At 43.0% G+C, this 21,069-nt stretch overlaps 1 protein-coding gene across 1 annotated transcript in view; it reads left to right on the top strand.

Moving 5' to 3' along the window:
• Positions 1 to 1,461: 1,461 nt before the first annotated feature.
• Positions 1,462 to 21,069, top strand: part of CHM (CHM Rab escort protein) — a 64,501-nt gene continuing 44,893 nt past the window's right edge. Inside the window, exons 1-3 of the mRNA XM_081964117.1 lie at positions 1,462 to 1,580; positions 13,182 to 13,248; positions 19,924 to 19,996. Coding sequence (XP_081820243.1) covers positions 1,532 to 1,580; positions 13,182 to 13,248; positions 19,924 to 19,996 — 189 coding nt within the window. The 5' untranslated portion in view covers positions 1,462 to 1,531. The remainder of the gene's footprint in view (positions 1,581 to 13,181; positions 13,249 to 19,923; positions 19,997 to 21,069) is intronic.

Here is a 21,069-nt window from a genome sequence, read left to right as displayed (position 1 = left end):
CAGTTCCTGCAACCGTTGTTCATATGTTTTAGCCTCCAGTCCCCTAATCCTCTTTGTTGCTCTTCTCTGCACTCTTTCTAGAGTTTCCACATCTTTTCTACATCGTGGAGACCAAAACTGGATGCATTATTCCAAGTTTGGCCTTACCAAGGCATTATAAAGTGGTATTAACTCCTCACGTGATCTTGATTCTATCCCTCTGTTGATGCAGCCTAGAACTGTGTTGGCTTTTTTGGCAGCTGCTGCACACGGCTGGCTCCTATTTAAACGGTTGTCCACTAGGACTCCAAGATCCCTCTCACAGTTACTACTGTTGAGCAAGGTACCACCTATACTGTACCTGTGCGTTTTGTTTTTCTTGCCTAAATGTAGAAGGTAACCAAATAAGATGGTTATATGTCAATATCACCCCTACAATCTACTCCAATCAATCCCTCGTATGTGGCCGCACATAAGGTAAGTTGGTTTTGATATGGGGTTCCCAATGGGTCATTTGTGTATAGACCAAGTATCTCACCCTCTTATACAGACAACAAGTAGGATAGTGATGGTATACTTCAATAAAAATATAAAAATATTTAATACAAATATTTAATATAAAAGATATATTTAAATATATAAATAAATTTATATAGAGTAGTATATTAAATATATTTTTAGTTTATACTTTAAGTTTTTAAATATAAAAATATATTAAATGTATTTTAGTTTATACTTTAATATAAATATAAAAATATTTAATATACATATTTAATATAAAAGATATATTTAAATATATAAATAAATTTATATAGAGAGAGTAGCATATTAAATATATTTTAGTTTATACTTTAAAAGTTGTTAAATATTAGTTTTAGTAAATTAAATTTTAGTTTATACTTTAATAGAAGTTTTAAAATATAAAATATATATATTTTTAGTTTATACTTTAATATAAATATAAAAATATTTAATATAAATATTTAATATAAAAGATATATTTAAATATATAAATTTACATATATAGAATAGTATATTAAATATATTGCAGTTTATACTTCAATATAAAGATAAAATATTTAATATAAAAGATATATTTAAATATATAAAAATTATATATACATAGAAGCAGAACCTCCATACTATAAAGCAGTCTACCCCTAATGCAGCCGTTGGGGAAACAGCAGTAGGGAGGAATTGCTGAATTAAGGAACTACAGTGTGGGATGCTCATATGAAATGTTCTACGTCCTCCTATGAATTTGTTGGAATTGCTGAATTAAGTTTGCAAATGTTGCAACTTTAATCTAACGTTGATATGGATTCGGAGGAAGAGGGGGATTAGCTTTAAAAAAAGGCGCTCAAACTAAACGGGCACAAAGACCTTTCGAACGGTCGCTGCGGCGGCAAGTTCGAAAAAAGAACTACACTCCCCACAATGCCACGCGAAGGATCTTCCGGCCGCCGCTCTGCCTCGACTCGCTTCCGGCAGCGCTCGGGCGACGCAGAGGCGTCACGTGATCGCGGCCGGGAAAAATTTTTCCCCTCCCAAGATGGCGGACCACCTTCCTTCCGAGTTTGATGTGGTGGTCATAGGAACGGGTGAGGGAACTCGCGTGCATGTAACGTGCGAATGGCTGGGCGGGGTTAAGGGAAGCGTGTCCGAGGCTGGAGCAGAGGGCGAGATTGGCCAGGGAAGGAAGCAGCTTTGGAAATAAACCTGATCCTTTCCTGCATCGGGTACAGCCCCTTAGGGGTTGGACTGCAATTACCATCATCCCCAGCCAAGTCCAGGTTTGGAAGAGGAGACGATGCCAGGCTAATGGGGGGTCGCTGCGCCGTTGAGAGAAAAGGGGGCAGGTGCTGGTGGCTTTTTGGTTCATTATTATTATTATTAATGTCCTGCTTTTTCTGTAGTCAAGGTGTGTTCAATCTTTTTGGCTTTGCTGGGTCTCATTGAATGAAGAGGAATTGTCTTGGGCCCTACATAATGTGTGTGCGTGCGTGTGTGTTTTTATAAATAAATATTTATCTAAATCTAACTTAACCTAGCCCTATCTATCTATCATCTATCTATCTATCTATCTATCTATCTATCTATCTATCTATCTATCTATCTATCTATCTATCTATCTATCTATCTATCTATCTATCTATCTATCTATCTATCTATCTATCTATCTATCTATCTATCCCACCCATCATCTATCTGTCTGTCTGTCTGTCTGTCTGTCTATCTATCTATCTATCTATCTATCTATCTATCTATCTATCTATCTATCTATCATCTATCTAATCTATCCATCTATCCATCCTCTACCTATGTGCTATATCTGCCTGCCTGCCTGTCTCTCTCTGTGTCTGTCTAATCTATCATCTATCTACACACAGACAGACACACACACACAGACACACAGAAGGGACCTTGGAGGTCTTCTAGTCCAACCCCCTGCTCAGTCAGGAAACCCAATACCATTTCAGACAATTGGTTGTCCAATCTCTTCTTGGGATTGGTCCAAAGTTTCTCAATTGCCTTCATGTCGATGGCAGAACTAGAACTAAACGGTCTCTTCGTTTTTATCCTGGCACTTTAACTGCTGTACCAAACCGGCTCTCCTTGCCTTCAAGTCAGGTCTTGAGGTCTGCTGACTGCCTGGACTAGTCCCTGCAATTTCCTTGACAACTTTATTTGGAACTGTTTTGCCACTGTCTTCTAGAGATGAAGTTTCCTTCTGGCTCAAAGCCACCCAACTGGCTTTGTGCCTAAGGCAGGGCTAGAACTCAAAGCTTGGTGCCTTAACCACTACACCAATCTGGCCCTGTTAGGCAGTATAATCTTGGAATGGGTGATTGGATTTGAGTTTGCTCATGGGACTAACAATACCTTCTGGGTATTTTACTGGGGAGTGAAGAATTGGATGGATGCATTGGATGGATAAAAGAAAGCCTCTTACAATTCGGAATCCTTAGCTTTCTTGTCCATTACTGGAAAATACGCCTTTTCTTTCTGTAACTGTGTTTAGTTCATTTGCTGTAATTGGTTTTCATGCTGGGTCTGAAATCACTGCAGATACAAATTCTTTTTATTTTATTTTAACATAGATAATATGGATGCTGAATGCCTTAAGGATTTCAAGCCAGGTTATAATAAATCCATCAAATGCATGCAGTAAAGTGAAATAAAACTATTTTAAAATTAAAAGTATTTGCATTTCCAATTATTTATTTGTCCACACGTTGTTGTTGTTTTAAAACAAATTAGCTCTATACTCTGTAGACTGTTCAGCATGTAGTTCTTTGCAGACATTAACAGAAGCCAGACATATCATCCGGATGAATAATGCTATTATCAGAAGCTAGCCTGTCTATAGAAAAGCTCTGAGTTAAGAGTACCTGACAAAGACTGTCTAACACATTAAGCTATGGTTTGTTTAACCAAATGTTATTGAATAAACCATGCCTGACTGAGGTCATGCAGTATTCTTCACTAAAATCAGCTAAAACATTTTGGTTTCACATGCTTTGTGAATGCAGATAATTGTGTTTCACTCAAACTATAGTAAACCACCAGTCAAAATGGAATGCCTTGTTCCCTCTCTCCTTTGTCAGGGACTATATTTATTTATTCCTAGGAATTTATTATTCTCTTCCTGCCCTAGCCCCTTCTCTTTAGCTACCTGCTTAGTTCTGAAGTGCTTGTGCTCATTTACATATTTAGTTTCCCTTCATGAATATTAAAAATGTCAAATTTGTTAAGCTCTGTCATGCATGAACATTATTGCCGTTCCAAAAGTACCATGAGGTGCTGTGATTGAGTTTCTTCATTGTTTTCCTTTTAACAATGGTTTCTTTAGTCTCATTTGGATGGGTTTGTGTGTCACTCTAAATCGGGGTGTCAAATTCAATTTCATTGAGGGTTGCATCAGGGTAGTGTTTGACCTCGGGGCCTGGGGTGGGCGTGGCCAGCTCGACGTCACTCGTATCAGGACGCCTGTGGTGGCCTGCACGTTCGGTCAGCGAAAATGGGCTTCTAAGCTCCATTTTTGGCTGTGACAGCTCCCTGCAACCCTCTGCCAGCTAAAACGGAGCTCAGAGGGTTGCAAGCCCTCCATTTTTGCTGGCAGAGGCACCGCCGGCTGGTCCTTTGCTGTTTCCAGGACAGCCCCTGGGCCAGATCTAAGCACCCCGTGGGCCGGATCTGGCCCCTGGGCCTTAAGTTTGACACCTCTGCTCTAAATCATAAATCACGATGACTAATGTTTTACAGTGCAATAAGAAATGTGCACTATGGTTTAGCCCAATATAGCAACCCAGCCTATATGACTGTGGTTTTGAATATATTCCAAATGCATTCAGTACGTTTCAAACGATAGCTAAACTATGCCAAATATCTCTTAAGTTGTGCTGTAAGTTACAGCTGCCAGATGTGGACCACATCAGGGCATCTAGCATGCAAGAGATCAGGTAGACCTATTTTGAATTAGTCTGGGGGAAAAAATGGCAAGGCTGAAGGTTAAGGAGATTAGCAGGTCCAGAAATTGATTTTTGCTGTAAAAGCCTGTGTGCTCAACATTCAATTCAGATAAGAATTAGTTTCAATATGTGTTTATAGGATGCTGTTCCTTATTTCAGTATATGGATGTTTTGTCATGAGCCAACTAATCGGCATCTGATTATTGAAGTTTCCGTTAAGAAAAACAAACTTTTGAACCTTAAATTTTGCTCTAAAGGTTATGTTAGCTTAAGATCAGGAATCACTAGGTTCAAATTCTTACTTCATATATAAAGCTTATTAGGTGTCCTGAGTGAGGAAAACTACATAGACTGGCCCAAACACCTTCATTTGGAGGAGGGGAAACTTTCTTGAATTCAGCTCAATTCCTGGTGACTCTCTTGACACAACCATCCAGTTATCTTGCCAAACTACAAAAATACAGAATTACGTTCTGGGATTTCCTCCCCCCCCCCTCCTGCCCCCTGGAAATTTAGCCTACAGCCCTAGTACTGTAGCTCTTGGTAATCTCCAGGAATTACTAAGTCTGTCATCTGTACCTCCATAACTGTCTGGTTTGTCTCTGCAACCAAACAAGACAAACATAGACTTTGACGGATAATTAGAACTGCAGAAAAAACATTGGCTACCAACCTGCCTTCCATTGAGGAACTGGACACTGCACGAGTCAAAAAGAGGGCTGTGAAAACATCTATAGACCCCTCATACTTTGTTTCAACTATTACCCTCAAAACGACGCTATAAGGCATTGCACACCAGAACAACTAGACACAAGGACAGTTTTTCCCCAAATGCCATCACTCTGCTTAACAACTAATTCCCACAACACGGTCAATAATTTACTAAGAATGTACAGTATTACTATCATTCTTCTCTTCCTTCCTAGTATTTATCTCTGCACACTTATGACTATAACCATGTTGCTTGTATCCTTCAATTTATATTGTTTGGATTGGTTTCCTAGTACGATTCGATAGCTTGTTAGTAACCCTGACTATCACTAAGTGTATCTTTTTATTCTTGATGAATGTATTTTATTCTCCTTATGTACACTGAGAGCATCTGCACCAAAGACAAATTCCTTGTGTGTCCAGTCACACTTGGCCAATAAAGAATTCTGTTCTGTTCTATTCTATTCTATTCTATTCTATTCCCTATTCTATTCTATTCTATTCTACTCCTAATCAATAGTGATACCTTTAGCTTTTTAGGACAGTTATGGTCAGCCATGGGTTTACCGAGATTCTTAATGGAGAGGATAAAAGCTGAATGAAAGAGAACCCTCGACTTCCTTTTAAATTTCTTGTGTTCCTGAGAGAAGGACCAGGGAGGAAGTGACCTCACCTGGAACTCTGATCCGGTTGCCTTCTGTGAGACATAGGATGGTTAGAGGAACGGCAGAATGTAATCCAATGAATTGAGGGGCTTTATGCAGGAGCACAAAGAAGGCCAGGTCTTAGGAGAGCCTTGGTGGACTTGGAGAAGAGTCTGTTTCTTTGATAAATGTGTTCATCTTAGCTGTTGGAAGAAATGTCCTTCTGGGTTCAGTTCCAAGTGGGGGAAAAAGATACTGGAAACATGGTGGCTGTTTGGAAAGATGGTTTTAATGGCGGACAGGATCACATGCCTTGAAGATGTTGAGTGAAGAAAAAAAAGGGAGGAGATGCTGAGAGTGCCTGAGATATATGTCCTCTCTGGACTTTTGAATTTGAGCTTATATTCTTATTGGTTGTCCAACTTCCATGGGGCCATGCAGGGCTGTCCTGAGTTCCAAGCTTGGTTGACTCTTACTGGGTGATGGTGTAATGAAAGGGCTTTGGGATTCCCATTATAGCTCTGCCTGAAGGAGGTAGATCTTTGTTATGTAGAATAGACTGGCCCAGGCATTAATGGCCCATTGACAAAGGGGAGGGGAGCTGAGTTTTTGCCTCCCTTTTAGGGGAAATGTTCCGCCCTTTTAATAATTCCGAAAATATTTCATTTTTCCAGGAGAGGGATGGGTGCTAACGTCCTACATAGCCATCCAATCGTCAAAGCAGTTATTAGTCCAGTTTGAATCAGAACGCCAGTTCAGATTTTGTGTTTCCAGTGGGGTTATTGGTTTTACAAAAATTGTTTTTTGAAAGGTAGGTTACTGCTAGATGGCCTATGTTTTCCTGCAATTAAATTTGGAAAACATTTTTTTAAAAAACCCAATTCCTTCATCCCTATTTTAACCAGAACTTGAGAGGATTCATTAGAAATGGAGACCTCCGGCTGCATCTTCTGATAACATTTCAAGTATTTTGCCAAGCTACGTGGATTCGGTAGGGTCTTTCCACCCAATGTCTGAGGCCAATCACTTGTGGCTTAATAACAAATTATGATTGAAACACAGCGTAGTTCTGTTTGATATAAATCTCAGAGTCAGTGCTGTTTTGAAATATGGACTGGGAATGGATCCAAATTTGATCCCGTGTTTTCATCTTTGGATCACAGTGTACCTCTCTGTTGTTCATCCTAACTGGGATATTGTGCTAGTTAGCTGTTGTTTAACTTATAACCTACACTTTATCCCCACCTGAAATGTGTTTGTGGTTTCTGACTGTATGTCAAACTAAGTCTCTTCTCTCTGTTTTCTCCTCTAAAAAGTAGTTTTATTTATATATAAATACTATATATACTATATTGCCAAAAGTATTCGGTCACCTGCCTTTACTCTCATATGAACTTACTGTAAGTGACATCCCATTCCTAATCCATAGGGTCCAATATGACGTCGGTCCACCCTTGGCAGCTATAACAGCTTCAACTCTTCCGGGAAGGCCATCCACAAGGTTCAGGAGTGTGTTTGTAGGAATTTTTGACCATTCTTCCAGAAGCGCATTTGTGAGGTCACACACTGATGTTGGATGAGTTTACGTGGCCTACCACGTCGTGGCTGAGTTGCTGTCATTCCCAAAAACTTCCATGTTCTTATAATTCAACTGACAGTTGACTGTGGAATATTTAGGAGCGAGGAAATGTCACGACTGGATTTGTTGCACAGGTGGCATCCTATCAACAGTTCCACCCTGGAATTCACTGAGCTCCCGAGAGCGACCCATTCTTTCACCAATGTTTGTAAAAACAGTCTGCATGCCTGGGGACTTGATTTTATACACCTGTGGCCATGGAAGTGATTGGAACACCTGATTCTGATTATTTGGATGGGTGAGCGAATATTTTTGGCAATATAGTGTATATATATTGCCCAAAGCCCAACCACTGTAAATTTTCTAGTTCCATGCAATTTTTCCCATTCTTTCTGTTTCTGATCTTCGCTAGTTATAAATAACACATGAAATGACTTTCAAGGTAGAAGGCAGGGATCCATTTTGAAATATTCTATAAAATGAAGCGTGATTTATAGCTCCCTGTGATTTTGGCTGAAAGCGTTTGGGCTTCGCCCAGTCATCAGAGTCCTGTCAGAGGAAGCTGTTATTTATTGGTCGATATGCCAGGAATGGGGGTGATAGTACTTTATGTTTATCTTATGTAAGTATAATGTTAAGAAAAATCAATTCCAAATACTAATACGGTTTTTAAAATGTATCATGGCACACTAGCCAAACAGAGACACTGGGGCATCAGGAAAGCTAGTTTTTTTTAAACCCCCTGCCTAGCTGTGTTGCTTTGAATGTTTTCAGGTGTAATCTTTTGCCAGTTCTTTGATATTTTCTGTTCCAATGTTTAATATTAAAGCCCCCAGATTATCAATATCACTGATCATTTTCAGGAGTTTTCTAGCCAGAATTTGCACAAAACCCATGTGCTCAGCAGCTGTTACAGCACTCTAGGTAAAGAAGCATTGTTTTGATAACATTGCCCCAGGATGTAACATTCACACCCTTTCTCCGTGTTAACATTCACAACAGGGGACCCATTTCAGTTTCTTCTTGTACTGTAAAATAACAGTATTTAGGATTCCCTGAGGCAGAGTGGAGTCTGGGGCATTGCATATCAGGAATCTTTGCAAAGGTTGAAAGGAAGATTTATAGCACAAGGTACGGAGTGAGCTCCTATTACTTGTCCCAGCTTCTACCAACCTAGCAGTTTGAAAACATGTAAAAATGCAAGTAGAAAAATAGGAACCACCCTTGGTGGGAAGGTAACAGCATTCCGTGCGCCTTCAGGGTTTAGTCTTGCCAGCCACATGACCATGGAGATGTCTTTGGACAGTGCTGGCTCTTCGGCTTTGAAATGAAGATCAGCACTGCCCCCTAGAGTCGGGAATGACTAGCACACATGTCCGGAGGGGAACCTTTACCTTTACTAGTCCCATTTTGACCATGTGTCCACAACATGCTGCAGAACAGGGCTCTCCAACCTTGGCCACTTTAAGACTTGTGGACGTCAACTCCCAGAATCTCCCAGCCAGCCAGCTCTGGCTGAGGAATTCTGGGAGTTGAAGTCCACAAATATTAAAGTGGCCAAGAATGGAGGCTCCTGCTGTAGAACAAAGTGCATTTAGTGGAGGTCAAATTTCAGCACCTTGGATAGTTCCATGTATGCAACTTCCTGCAGCTATTCAGGCTTGGTTGGTAGTTAAAACTTTTCTATAACATGTCCAGTTGATTTCTTTTGGCATTTTCCCCCCAAAAATTGATTTTTTGCAATATATATATATAAAACACACAACGGTCAGAGGTGCTTATAAACCACTTTCAGGCTTTTGTGATAAGCTGGCACCCATCCCTTCTTCAGTTTACACATCACACTGAATCACAGTTTGGTTTAACTATAGGCAATTGAATAGCCACAACATCTGGGACTCCATAAATATTAACCCAGGGGTGTCCAAACCTGGGAACTTTAAGACTTGTGGACTTCAACTCCCAGAATTCCCCAGCCAGCATGGCTGGCTGGGAAATTCTAGGAATTGAAGTCCACAAGTCTTAAAGTTCCCAAATTTGGACACCCCTGCATTAACCAATGAGTATGAAATTTTTTTCTCAGTGGAACTTTGCCTTAAATCAAGGATGAACAATATTTTTGGCAAAGTAAGCACATTTAGAGTTTTGAGGGTCTTTTGTTGGCATTCTCACAAGAAGACGTACCCAACTGCAAAGAAGACATTTACTAAAAATAGTAATCAACTGTTCTTCTCCCTCCCTTTATAGGGTGCTTTCTAGGACCCTCCCAATTTCTCTTGGTCGTTTTGGGGAGATGGGTTAAGTAGACACTCAAACATGCAAGTTATTAGCTGCAACCACATGTGAGCATCCATTTTGTTTTTAAAGAAGGGGGTAGGATCTACAAGTATTTTCACATATCTCAATAATGCTAGGTTGATGCTTCTATTTAGAACAGATCCGGTCTTCATTCAAGTTGAATGAAGGGGACTTGGCACCCGTCTTTGCACGTCAATCTTACTCATAGGTGGTTTACTTGTGTTTTGTTGATATAGCTACTTTTGGGTGAGTGCACAACATCTGAAACCAATGGCTCTCAACCTTTTCTTCACAATGGACCCTTTTTAAGTACCTTTTGTGCAGAGGTGGTATTCAGCAGGTTCTGACCACTTCTGGAGAACCGGTAGCGGAAATTTTGAGTAGTTGGGAGAACCGGTAAATACCACCTCTGACTGGCCCCGTCCCAATCTATTCTCTGCCTCCCGAGTCCCAGCTGATCGGGAGGGAATGGGGATTTTACAGTATCCTTCCCCTGGAGTGGGGAGGGAATGGGGATTTTACTGTATCCTTCCCCTGCCACGCCACCAAGCCACACCCACAGAACCGGCAGTAAAAAAAATTGAATCCCACCCCTCCTTTTGTGGCCATGACCACAGACACCCAAGACTTAACTCAAGATTCAAATCATAACATTTTTTTCCTAGCCTTCATGGACCTCCTATGATGATATCGTGGCCTTCCAGAGGTCCGAGGAGCACCGGTTGAGAACCCCTGTCCTAAACCATAATTCAGAGTGTACAAACCACAGTGGTTGTCTACCAAATTTCCTTCCTTGAATCATTTGGAAATAATCCAAGAAAGTCACTTATAATCGATTGAAAATAGTTTGATTCCTAGTGGTTTCATTCCCCCCCCCCCCCATGCAACCTGCTGCATTCCAGGTATATTGAAAAAGGCTTGATTAACGCAAGAAAATACTTCACTGGGCAAGTTATCCTTTTGAATAGATTTTTATGCAGTTTTGTAAAGATCAATCGCTCAGTTTCGGAGTTCTCATATTGAACTGGATAACTGGTTCCCCTCCCTTACTATTTAAGTACCGACACCCTCTCTTCTCCCTGTCTCTTTCATTCCAGGAATTTATTTGTACTAAGGTGGATAATCTTTGAAATTCTAGTTACAAGCCGCATTCTACAACTTGATGCCTAACTGCCTCTGATCAATGTCTTTTTTTTTCTTTTTTTCTTTTCTACTGGGAAGCACTTTCCTTTTATTGCCTCCAGCAATATTCCATATATTGCCTTTTATTGCTTCAGGTGATATTCTAGATATTGAATTCTGATGTAGGAATTGTTTGCAGTTGTATCCTCTCCCAAGGTAAAAAAGGATTAAGGACCGCTTACTGCCGTTTAGTTGCTCTGAATCCCAGTTTGTTAAAACAAAGCTGGCAAGGTTTTAGGCTTGCCGGTCTGCTTGTTTTATTTATTTATTTGCTACTGATTAATCGATCGATCGATTGGTTTTCTTTAAGCTTTAGCATATACATTTTGCCCTTCAAAACATAAAACATGAACATACCCAAGCCCGTGATCGCGAACCAATGGCACACGTGCCACAGGTAGCACACGGAGCCATATCTGCCAGCACATGAGCTGTCACCTCCAGCGCACATGCGTGCACCAGCCAGCTGATTTTCGGCCTTCTGGAGGGCTGGCGGAGGCCGTTTTTGCCCTCCCCAGGCTTCAAGAAAGACTCCGGAGCCTGGGGAAGGCGAAAACAGCCTCCCCTGGCCTCCCGGAGGCCCTCCGGAAGCTGGAAATGGATCATTTCCAAACTTCCATTTGGCCCATTGGGCTTGTTTTTCGCCCTCCCCAGGCTACGGAGGCTTTCCTGGAGCTTGGGGAGGACAGAAATGGCCTCTGCTGGCTCCCTGGAGGAAATACCAAACTCAGCTTGGAGGCGAGTAATGCGGTGGGCATGGGAGGAGAGCGTGGGAGAGGTTGTGTGCGCATGTGCATGTGAGGGGCGCTTTGCATTATGGGTGCTGGCATACAGGTGCTTGAAAGCGCGCATGCCCTTGCATTTTTGGCACCAAACAACAAAAAGGTTAGCCATCACTGCCCTAAGCCCATCGTCTAGAGCAGGGGTGTCAAATTCAAGACCCGCAGCCTGTGGGGTGCTTAGATCTTGCCCACGGTGCTGCCTAGGAAACAGCGAAGGACCGGCACACGTTGCCTCTGTGGGCCCTCCCGGGCTCCGCTTTCGACGGCAGAGGGCTGCAGGACGTTGAGCTGGCCACGCCTACCCTGAACATGACCCTCTGGCGATGCCTACCCCAAGGTCAAACACAACCCTGATGCTGCCCTCAATGAAATTGAGTTTGACACCCCTGGTCTAGAGCAGTCTTTCTCAACCTTGGGTGTTTTAATACAGGTGGAATTCAACTCCCAGAATTATTCTCCAGATAGCCTGGCCATGCTGGCTGCGGAACTCTGGGACTTGGCCCTCCGCACATCTTAAAACGACTAACGTTGAGAAACCCTGATGTAGATCAAAGCTCGCAATAGTGATACTGGGCGAATGAGAAAGGACATAAAGCAATAATCCAAGTTTGAGATATAAAAACGGATGTCTAGATATGGGAAACTCAAATCAGGAACTCGAGGAGCCTGATGAACGAGAATCCCTACCTGCCTGAGGAAGATCAAGGAAATAAGAACTGCAAGGTTCCTTTTGGAAAGGGATCTCTCATGGAAAGTACCAATAAAGGAGAATATTTGTAGCTTGGGGTTGAAATGAGGGCTTGGTGGTGCTCTCTGAGCTTGCTTGTTTTCTTGCAGGCATTCCATTACTCAATCTAGGTAACATTAATGCACCGATGAGGCCACCTAGTTTGTCAGAGTTTGTTGCAAAAATCAAATCCAGAAAGCACACACAGATAACTGATTCAGCAGGATTCATTAACTTCTTTATATACATAATAACGCATGAGTAAATGTACAATACCAATAGTGGACTCGCCCACATGGTAGTAGTTACAGGCAAACACACAGTCAGAGGAGACATTGGTTTCCACTTTCAATTCAGAGAGCAGACTAGATTAGTTTTCTTGCACAGACTTAGAGCTACATAGGTAAGCCACGCCCAGGCTCCTAGCCGTCTGGCATGGCTCTCAGTCACCAGATAGTTCCCATTGGCTGACCCAGTTGCCATGTCCTATTCCAGCCAGTACCCAATGGCTGATATGTTGCTATGTCCTATTCCAGTTCATGAATATTCTGACATAGTTTTGGTAACGAAACATCTGCAAGAAAACGAGCAGACTCGGAGAGCACCAAGGAGCTCTCATAGAAAGTAATAGAGAATGGACAATAACTCATCTGAAGTTACAGTAGAACTACCTCCGTTAGTGTCAGAGAAGAATAAAATAATAATGGGTCATTTTTTTGGGGGGGGAACGCGGTCTTTCTTCAAAATGCATGGATCTTAAAATATTTTATCACAACTTATTCAATTAAAACCTTGTCTCTTTTATAGGCTTACCTGAGTCTATCATCGCGGCAGCTTGTGCAAGGAGCGGTCAGCGGGTTCTTCATGTGGATTCGTAAGTCCTTCCATCCATGTACATTGTGGCTGTAGGGTCAGTGCTTCCCAACCTTGGGAACTTCGTGACATGTGGGCTTTAACTCCCAGAAGTTGACGTGGAAGTCTAAGCGACTTAAAACTTCTCCCATTTGGAAAACGCTGCTATGGGTCCTAACAACCGTTGACACTAGAGGCTGGCTTAATGGAGGAGGTCCTAACTTGATTCTTCTGGAGGGAAGAGAGGGAGGGAAAAGGGAAGGGCCATAGGTTCGCCATCATGGTTCTAGGGCTTGAGATAGATATCTGGAGGATGTGACTGAAAACGATTCCTTATTGAACCAAGTTGGATTTTGAGAGAGTCTAGTGCAGGAGTGTTAAACTCGATTTTATCAGGGCTGTTTGACCTCAGTGGGCCGGGGTTGGCATGGCCAGGGTGAGCGTGGACAGCCCGATGTCACTCAGTCTAGGGCGCTTGTGGCGGCCTGAACGCTCCGCCAGCGAAAACTTTACTTTATTTAGATTTATAAACCGCTCCCTCTCCCCGAAGGGACTCCCTTCTGCCAGCGTCTGCCAGTGAAAACGGGCTCCCGACTTCCATTTTCGTCTGCGACGGCCTCCTACACCCCTCTCCCAGTGGAAACGGAGCTTGGGAGGGCTGCTCTGTTTTCACTGGCAGACGCACCTTGGGCCGGTCCTTTGCTGTTTCCAGGGCGGCCCCATGGGCCAGATCTAAGCACCCTGCGGGCCGGAATGCGGGCCGTGGACCCTTGGTCTAGTACAGGGATCGGCAATCTTAAGCACTCAAAGGACCACAAAGGTCCTAACTGTAAGCCCCCCATTCAATTCTGGAGCTGACCAGAAATCTGGTTCCCCACCACCATAGAGTCTCCTCCTAGCTCTGCATCCATTTTTCTCTGACAACTAGAAGTCTGGTTTCCCCCACCATAGAGTCTCCTCCTAGCGCCGCATCCTTTTTTCTCTGACAACTGGAAGTCCGGTTCCCCTACCATAGAGTCTCCTCCTAGCACGGTGTCCTTTTTCCTCTGCCTGCCCTAACTGAAAGCCCTATCGATTGTGTAGCCAATTGATGACAGGGAGCCGCAGCAGAGGGATGAAAGAGCCACATGCAGCTCCAGAGCCGCGGGTTGCCGACCCCCCCGGTCTAGTAGCAGGAAAGGAAATAGCAATTGGATGCCGGTGCTCTTCATTATTTGCAAAGCTAATTTGTTGATTTTGACAGCTCTGTATGTTTGTGTCTAAATGGGAAAAGAAAGTGTAATTCCTAACACTTTTTTTTCCACAGCGTTGGGAAGAAAAAGTGTTAAGCTTTAAATTGTGCTAAGCAATAGCTTGACAGTTTACTTTTCTCTATTAATAGGTTTAGGTACAATATTTATATAAAGGTTGCTCGCAGCCTTTACGTATAATAGTTATACGTATTTACGCTACCCAAACCCGAATGGGAAAAAGATTCTTGCTTCCATTTAACTCACAAGCCTGCCGTTGTTCCTTCTGCAAGCAATTCCATCACTTTGAAATCATTGTTCCCCCCACCCTCCCTCCCTCTAGGAATACAATTCCAAGAGAAGAGAATGCAACTAAAATTTAGTTAAAGAAAAGGTAGAAACGGCTACTGGATTTACCTCTCAACATTTAATCCCTCAATTTTGCATGGGTTTCTTAGGCAAGTGAGCGTATGAGGTGGAGAATCTAAATATTGACCACCCTTATCAATCTGCTTTTCATTGGTGCTGGGTAAACTTTAAATCTTCCCCAGGTAGTCCTCGACTTACAACCACAATTGAAACCCAACATTTATGTTGTTAAGGGGGAGATTTGAGTTTTGCCCCATCGTACGACCTTCTTTGCCACATTTGTTAAGTGAATCGTTGCAGTTACTAAGGCTGTTACGCCATCGCTAAGCGAATCTGGCTTCCCCATTGGCTTTGCTGATTAGAAGGTCACAAAAGGGATCACGGGACCCCCGGGACGCTGCCCCCGTCATAAATATGAGTCAATTGCCAAACCTATGACTTTGGATCATGCGAGCATGGGGATACTGCAACAGTCCTAAGTGAGAAAAGTTGCTTTTTTCTGTACAGTGGGACCTCGCGTGCCGACTGTAATCCGTTCCCGGACTGCGGTCAGCACCCGATTTGATGGTGACCAGAAAAAGACTGACTGCGCATGCGCGCGCACAAAAAAAATGGTGCGGAAGGGGAAATCGCTGTGGCAGGGAAAATCGCCACAGCTGTGTTTATTCGGCGCCCAAGTATATGTTTGCGACGTGAGTGAAACATGTAGTGGATTTTTTGATTGGCGCCCGAATTGTTCGTGGTCTGAGCCGTTCGGGGTCCCACTTGAAGGAATGAGAGGTAACCTTACGTAAAGACATGCGTAGGAAGCTACCATGATCTCAGTAGCTGGTTATCTTGGATACCTACAAGCTCACCTAATTAGCAGAACCAGATATGGGATGAGAGGGAAGGTTACGTACAGACATGTGCATTAAATGGCCATGATCTCAAGTAGCCGGTTATCCTTTTGCCCATTGTCTCCCTGAGCAGAGACAGGCCATATCAGGGAGTTATGTGAGATTCAACCTTGGCTGGGATAGCCTTCTGGATTCACAAGGGAAAAATGAGGGAGTAAACCAAAAACAATATTGTTGCTTTCTGTGCTTTGTTCTGCTTGTTAAAACTATATAAAAGCCAAATAAACTCTGCGTAAGGCAAGCAGACATTTTGGACACCACTGCTTGATGGATTTTTGAAAACCTACACCCACTGTACTGTTGAACAGTACTGGCAAAATGAACACTAAATGAACTGTTGTAAGTCAAGGACTACCTTTACTTTCGGATGGGAATTAGATGGAAAACTTATGCGAGTGAGTGGAAGTAACTTGAGAGCCAAAGGGAACTTTTGATCTGCTTTTGGATGCCAGCGGTGCTTGGATTCATTACCCCGAGAGAATCTTATCACTTTTAATCTCTCCCCACTGTTTTGTGTTTATCATCATATACCACTTAGGTGATGATGGTGAATGATCTGAAGTGAACTATTATAAACCACGGAGCAGCACCTCTGTTGATTTATAAACACCGTCCCGCAGCATCTCCTTCTCCAGACCGCTAATCATATTCAAAAGAGTCACTTCCATTGCAGCCCGGTCATGAATTCCTATAATCGTGTTTTAAAACTAAAGTTAGCTTCTGCCAAATTGTAATTTAAGGAGGCTTTCTTTAGCCATCTGTCTCAATAAAATGTTTTTTTTTTAAAAAAAAAAAAACCCACCGTTGGTTCTTTTTCAGAGAGCTACATTTACTGTAGGTATTAACGAGCTGTTGACATGTGGAATTTCAAGGATGGATGCTAAATGATTTAGAAAAGTAATTTGCAATTCAGAATACGCCGGGCTTGGCATTGAGTTTAAACTTGGAAGTTGCAAAAGTTTGAAAGGAAATTTAGTTGGGGGCGGGGGAAGCAATTTGTGTATGCATGAAGATTTTCCTCCCCAGTCACCTCTCTTTCTGTCTTTGCAAATCTTATTTTGGGGTTGGGCTGCTCTTGTTTATCCGTCGGTTGGGTTGCTTTAACGGCAGGGGGGGAAAAGGAAACAGAAAAGCAATTTATTTCCTTAACTTCCCCATCTTCTACCATGTGTTCCCTGAAAATAAGACCCTTATTTTCGGGAAAACATGGGTCTTATTTTCTTTTGACCCCTCAAAATAAGCATTTGGCCTTATTTTGGGGGAGGTCTTATTATTTTTAAGGTGCAGGAGGCCCTTTAACCGCGGCTTGTGGATCAGCTGATCCAGAGAGGGCTGTCTCTGTTTCTGGCACATTCTTGCCAGTCCTAATGTCACTGGGCCTGCCGCTCTTTTTGCGGCCGCCACTAAGAGAAGGGTCGCAGGAGCTAGGGTTTCTGGGAATGGCCTCCGCGAAGCCATTCCGCGTGAATGACAGGTGCATGTGTGGCGTATGGGGCATGTTCCCCCCTACACCCACCTCCAGGAAATGGCAGGGACCGGCCAACATGCGTTTAAATATTTTCGGGGAGGACTTATTTTAGCGCATGTGCTCAAAAGCCTGATTGGGCTTGTTATCCGGGAGGGCTTATTTTCAGGGAAACAGGGTAAGACAGTGTCTTATTTTCTTTTGACCCCCGAAATAAGCACTTGGCCTTATTTTCAGGGAGGTCCTATTATTTTTGAGGTGCAGGAGGCGGCGACTGTGGTCACTTCATTGCTGCTGCTGCGTTGCAATATTTTCAGGGAGGGCTTATTTTAGCGCATGCTCTCAAAAGCCTGATTGGGCTTATTATCCGGGGAGGTCTTATTTCTGGGGAAACAGGGTATCTAGCAATACAATTTGGTTCATTCTTCAACATTTTTTTGTCAGTAAGGCATCATTTTTCAATTGATTTTCAATTAATTGATCAAAAAAGCTCCAGCATTTCGGAGACCTTGGTAAAGCTGTCATGGAAGAAATATTGGCTTAAGAGCAAAAGTTAACTTAGTCATTGTGGAAGGAGAAACTTTTCTTTGGTTTTAATGTATCTTGTTCTTATTGAAGTACGGCATTACCATGAGTGATTGGAATTAGTGGCCGATTTCTCATATTATGCTAAGCCATGAGTGTTTAATCATTGTTTACTAAATAAATGTGGATGGATTTGCCTGACATGGCTTGTCAGAAAGCTATTATCTTTTAGGTCTTGGAATTATCTCCAACCAAGAATTTGAATTGGGATCCAAATGGTCAATAAAGCCATTACAGTATCCTTTAAGGGTATTGAAATCCTTTTTTTAAAAAAAAAATCTCATCTCTATCTCCTTTCTATCAAAGCCCTGATCATGCTGGGAGATATTCTGAAGGAATGTGCTATCAGGAATCAAAAACTCAAGCTGGAAGGAAACATTAATTCAGAGGTGCCAAACTGTATTTCTTCGAGGGCCAGATCAGCATTGTAATTCTCTGTGGGCCGGTGGGGGGGGGAGGCTAGTGGTAGTGGGGAGATGGGACAGGCAACCATCTGCCGGTCAAAATGGGGCACAAGGGGGCCGCACGCAGCCCCCTCTGCCCCATTTTCAGCTTGAACGGCCACCTGCAACACTACCAGCTGAAATGGGGCATGGGGGGGGGACTGCATGAAATCCAATTTGATACCCCCGGGCAGGGATGAAATCCAGCAGGTTCTGACAGGTACTGGAAAACCGGTAGCAGAAATTTTGAGTAGTTTGGAGAACTGGTAGTGGAAATTATGAGTAGTTCAGAGAACAGGTAGCGGAAATTTTGAGTAGTTTGGAGAACTGGCAAATGCCACCTCTGGCTGGCCCCAGAGTGGGGTGGGAATGGAGATTTTGCAGTATCCTTCCCCTGCAATGCCAGCCAGGTTAAGCCACACCCACCAAGCCAAACCCACAGAACCGGTAGTAAAAAAAATTGAATTTCACCACTATCCCCAGGTTAGATGGCTGGCAACAAGCAAAACTAACACTGTAATAACCGCTTCATTCAAGCCGTCTTAAGCTTTGATGCCGATGACTTTGTACATCCTTGCTCTTAACGGGGATGCAGGAGAAAGTTTGCTAGTTAAGGGAGAACTCACTCGGATGACAGCCGGACCTCCTCTGTTTCCCCTTCCTTCTCCCTCCAGAAAGAGATCAAATAGAGGAAGACGCGTGCAAGCAGCTCTCTGGAGAAATCACCAGGCATCAGCTGCAGCCGCTTCTTCCCTTTGATTCATTCCCCCCCCCTCCCCCCCGGGCGACGACTGTATTGAAAGAGGCGGCTTTCCTTACTGGCTGGCGTTCGCAGCAAAAGCTAGGCTCCCCCCCCCCCCCCCCCCCTGCAAATTCTACTGTTGCATGTGTAGACACTTTTCTAAAATCCCGACATTTATGAAGGTCTCCTTTGGCTCCGAGACCACGCTAACCTGACCCATCCAAAGCCTTGACGAGCTCTGGAATGGGTCAGGACGATAACACAGAAGCCAACAAATGAAGATGTATGATCTACGATCCCGAGTGATCAAGAATTGAAATATCCACTTTCGGAAAACTTGACAGCCCCATGTTATCAGGGTTCCAACGAATAAATGTTGTCAGGATTCCAACGAATAAAGACTTTATTCCAACGAATAAAGACTCCGAGGCTTTGAGTTTCCTCAAACTTCCATTTTATTAGAGATGTCATATTGGCACATCTGGGAAACCCCGAATCTGAAAGCTTCCAGGTTTTTCCCACCCAAAGGAAAGTCCAAGTCCCTACCCAGCACCCACATGTCCCTCGCATGGTCCAATCAGGCACCGTCCCAATTGGAGATGCCTCCCAGTCACGCCCCTCCAGGTGCAGGGCAAGGTATCCTTGACTCTCTGAGAAAGAAAATAAGACTTCCCTGGACAATAAGACCAATCAGACTTTTGAGCGCATGCACTAAAATAAGCCCTTCCCCAAAAAATAAGCCCTCCCAAAAATATTGCAACACAGCAGCAGCCATGAGGTGACCACGCTCGCTGCCTCCTGCACCTCAAAAATAATAAGGCCAAGTGGTTATTTCGGGGGTCAAAAGAAAATTAAGACCCTGTCTTATTTTCGGGGAAACGCAATAACAGAATTCTTGCAATAAGAAAATTGCTGACTTTATTCTTCTTCTCCCTCTTCTTCCCTTCTCTCCTCTGCTGCCACAGGAGAAATTATTATGGAGGAAATTGGGCAAGTTTTAGCTTCTCGGGATTATTGTCCTGGATAAAAGAAAACCAAGTAAGGAGCAGCTTTGCTGTTTTATCTCAAATTTTATTGTTTTTGCTGAAGCATTAGTTTTAATTGAAATGTAAATCTTCCGGGCCTGTTTTCCATTTTTTTTAAAGGAACCAGAGTTGAGAATTCTTACATTGGTGGGGAGATAAGGAGACATGTTCTGTTCCCACTTCCTAATTTTAAATTATTTTAATTTTAAGCCGAAGTAGCCCAGTGGTGTGAGTGCAGTACTGCAGGCTATTTCTGTGGACTGCTGGCTGCCAGCAGTTTGGCAGTATGACTCTCACCTGGCTCAAGGTTGACTCAGCCTTCCATCTTTCTGAGGTGGGTAAAATGAGGACCCAGATTGTTGGGGGCAAGAGGGTGACTCTGTCCACCACTTAGAGAAGGTTGGAAAGCACTGTGAAGCGGTATATAAGTCTAAGTGCTAATGCTATAGTTAACTCTGCCCACTGCCAGCAGTTTAATCCTGACCGGCTCAAGATTGACTCAGTCTTCCATCCTTCGGAAGTGGGTAAAATGAGGACCCAGATTGTTGGGGGCAATATGCTGACTCTGTAAACCGCTTAGAGAGGGCTGTAAAGCACTGCGAAGCGGTATATAAGTCTGAGTGCTATTGCTATTTCTATTTTAATATTTCTGCTTAGATTAAATGCCACCAAGAAGGGACCAGTTGATCAATTCCACCCATGTGAAAACAACATGTAAGGATGAATTTGGCAACCTGTAATCATTAGGCAAGACTAAGGTCTTTTTTTCTGCCTATTTCCAGAACTCTTCCAAGATCACACTGCAAACCAGTGGTTTTTGCAAAAAAACAAAACAAAAACCCAAACAACCACTGGTTTGCAGTGTGATCTTGGAAGGGAAAAAAAATTATGAACAGTGGCGAAATTACGTGTCCCAGGATAATGTTGGAGGATCCAATCTTGGGTTGGTTACCAGAGAGCTAGAGAGGAGTTCCCTGCAAATCTGCTTCAACATGAGTCCGAAAACTCAGAAGTCTAAACTTCAGGTCCCAGTGACCGACCCAGATTGGATCCCGCAAGGGGGGGGGGGGATTCTTAACCCTACTG

This window comes from Natrix helvetica (genome assembly GCF_964273705.1).
Source record: "Natrix helvetica genome assembly, chromosome: 11".
NCBI lineage: Eukaryota > Metazoa > Chordata > Lepidosauria > Squamata > Natricidae > Natrix > Natrix helvetica.
The sequence above is the reverse complement of the archived record's forward strand: the minus strand, read 5'-3'. Positions and strand labels throughout refer to the sequence as shown.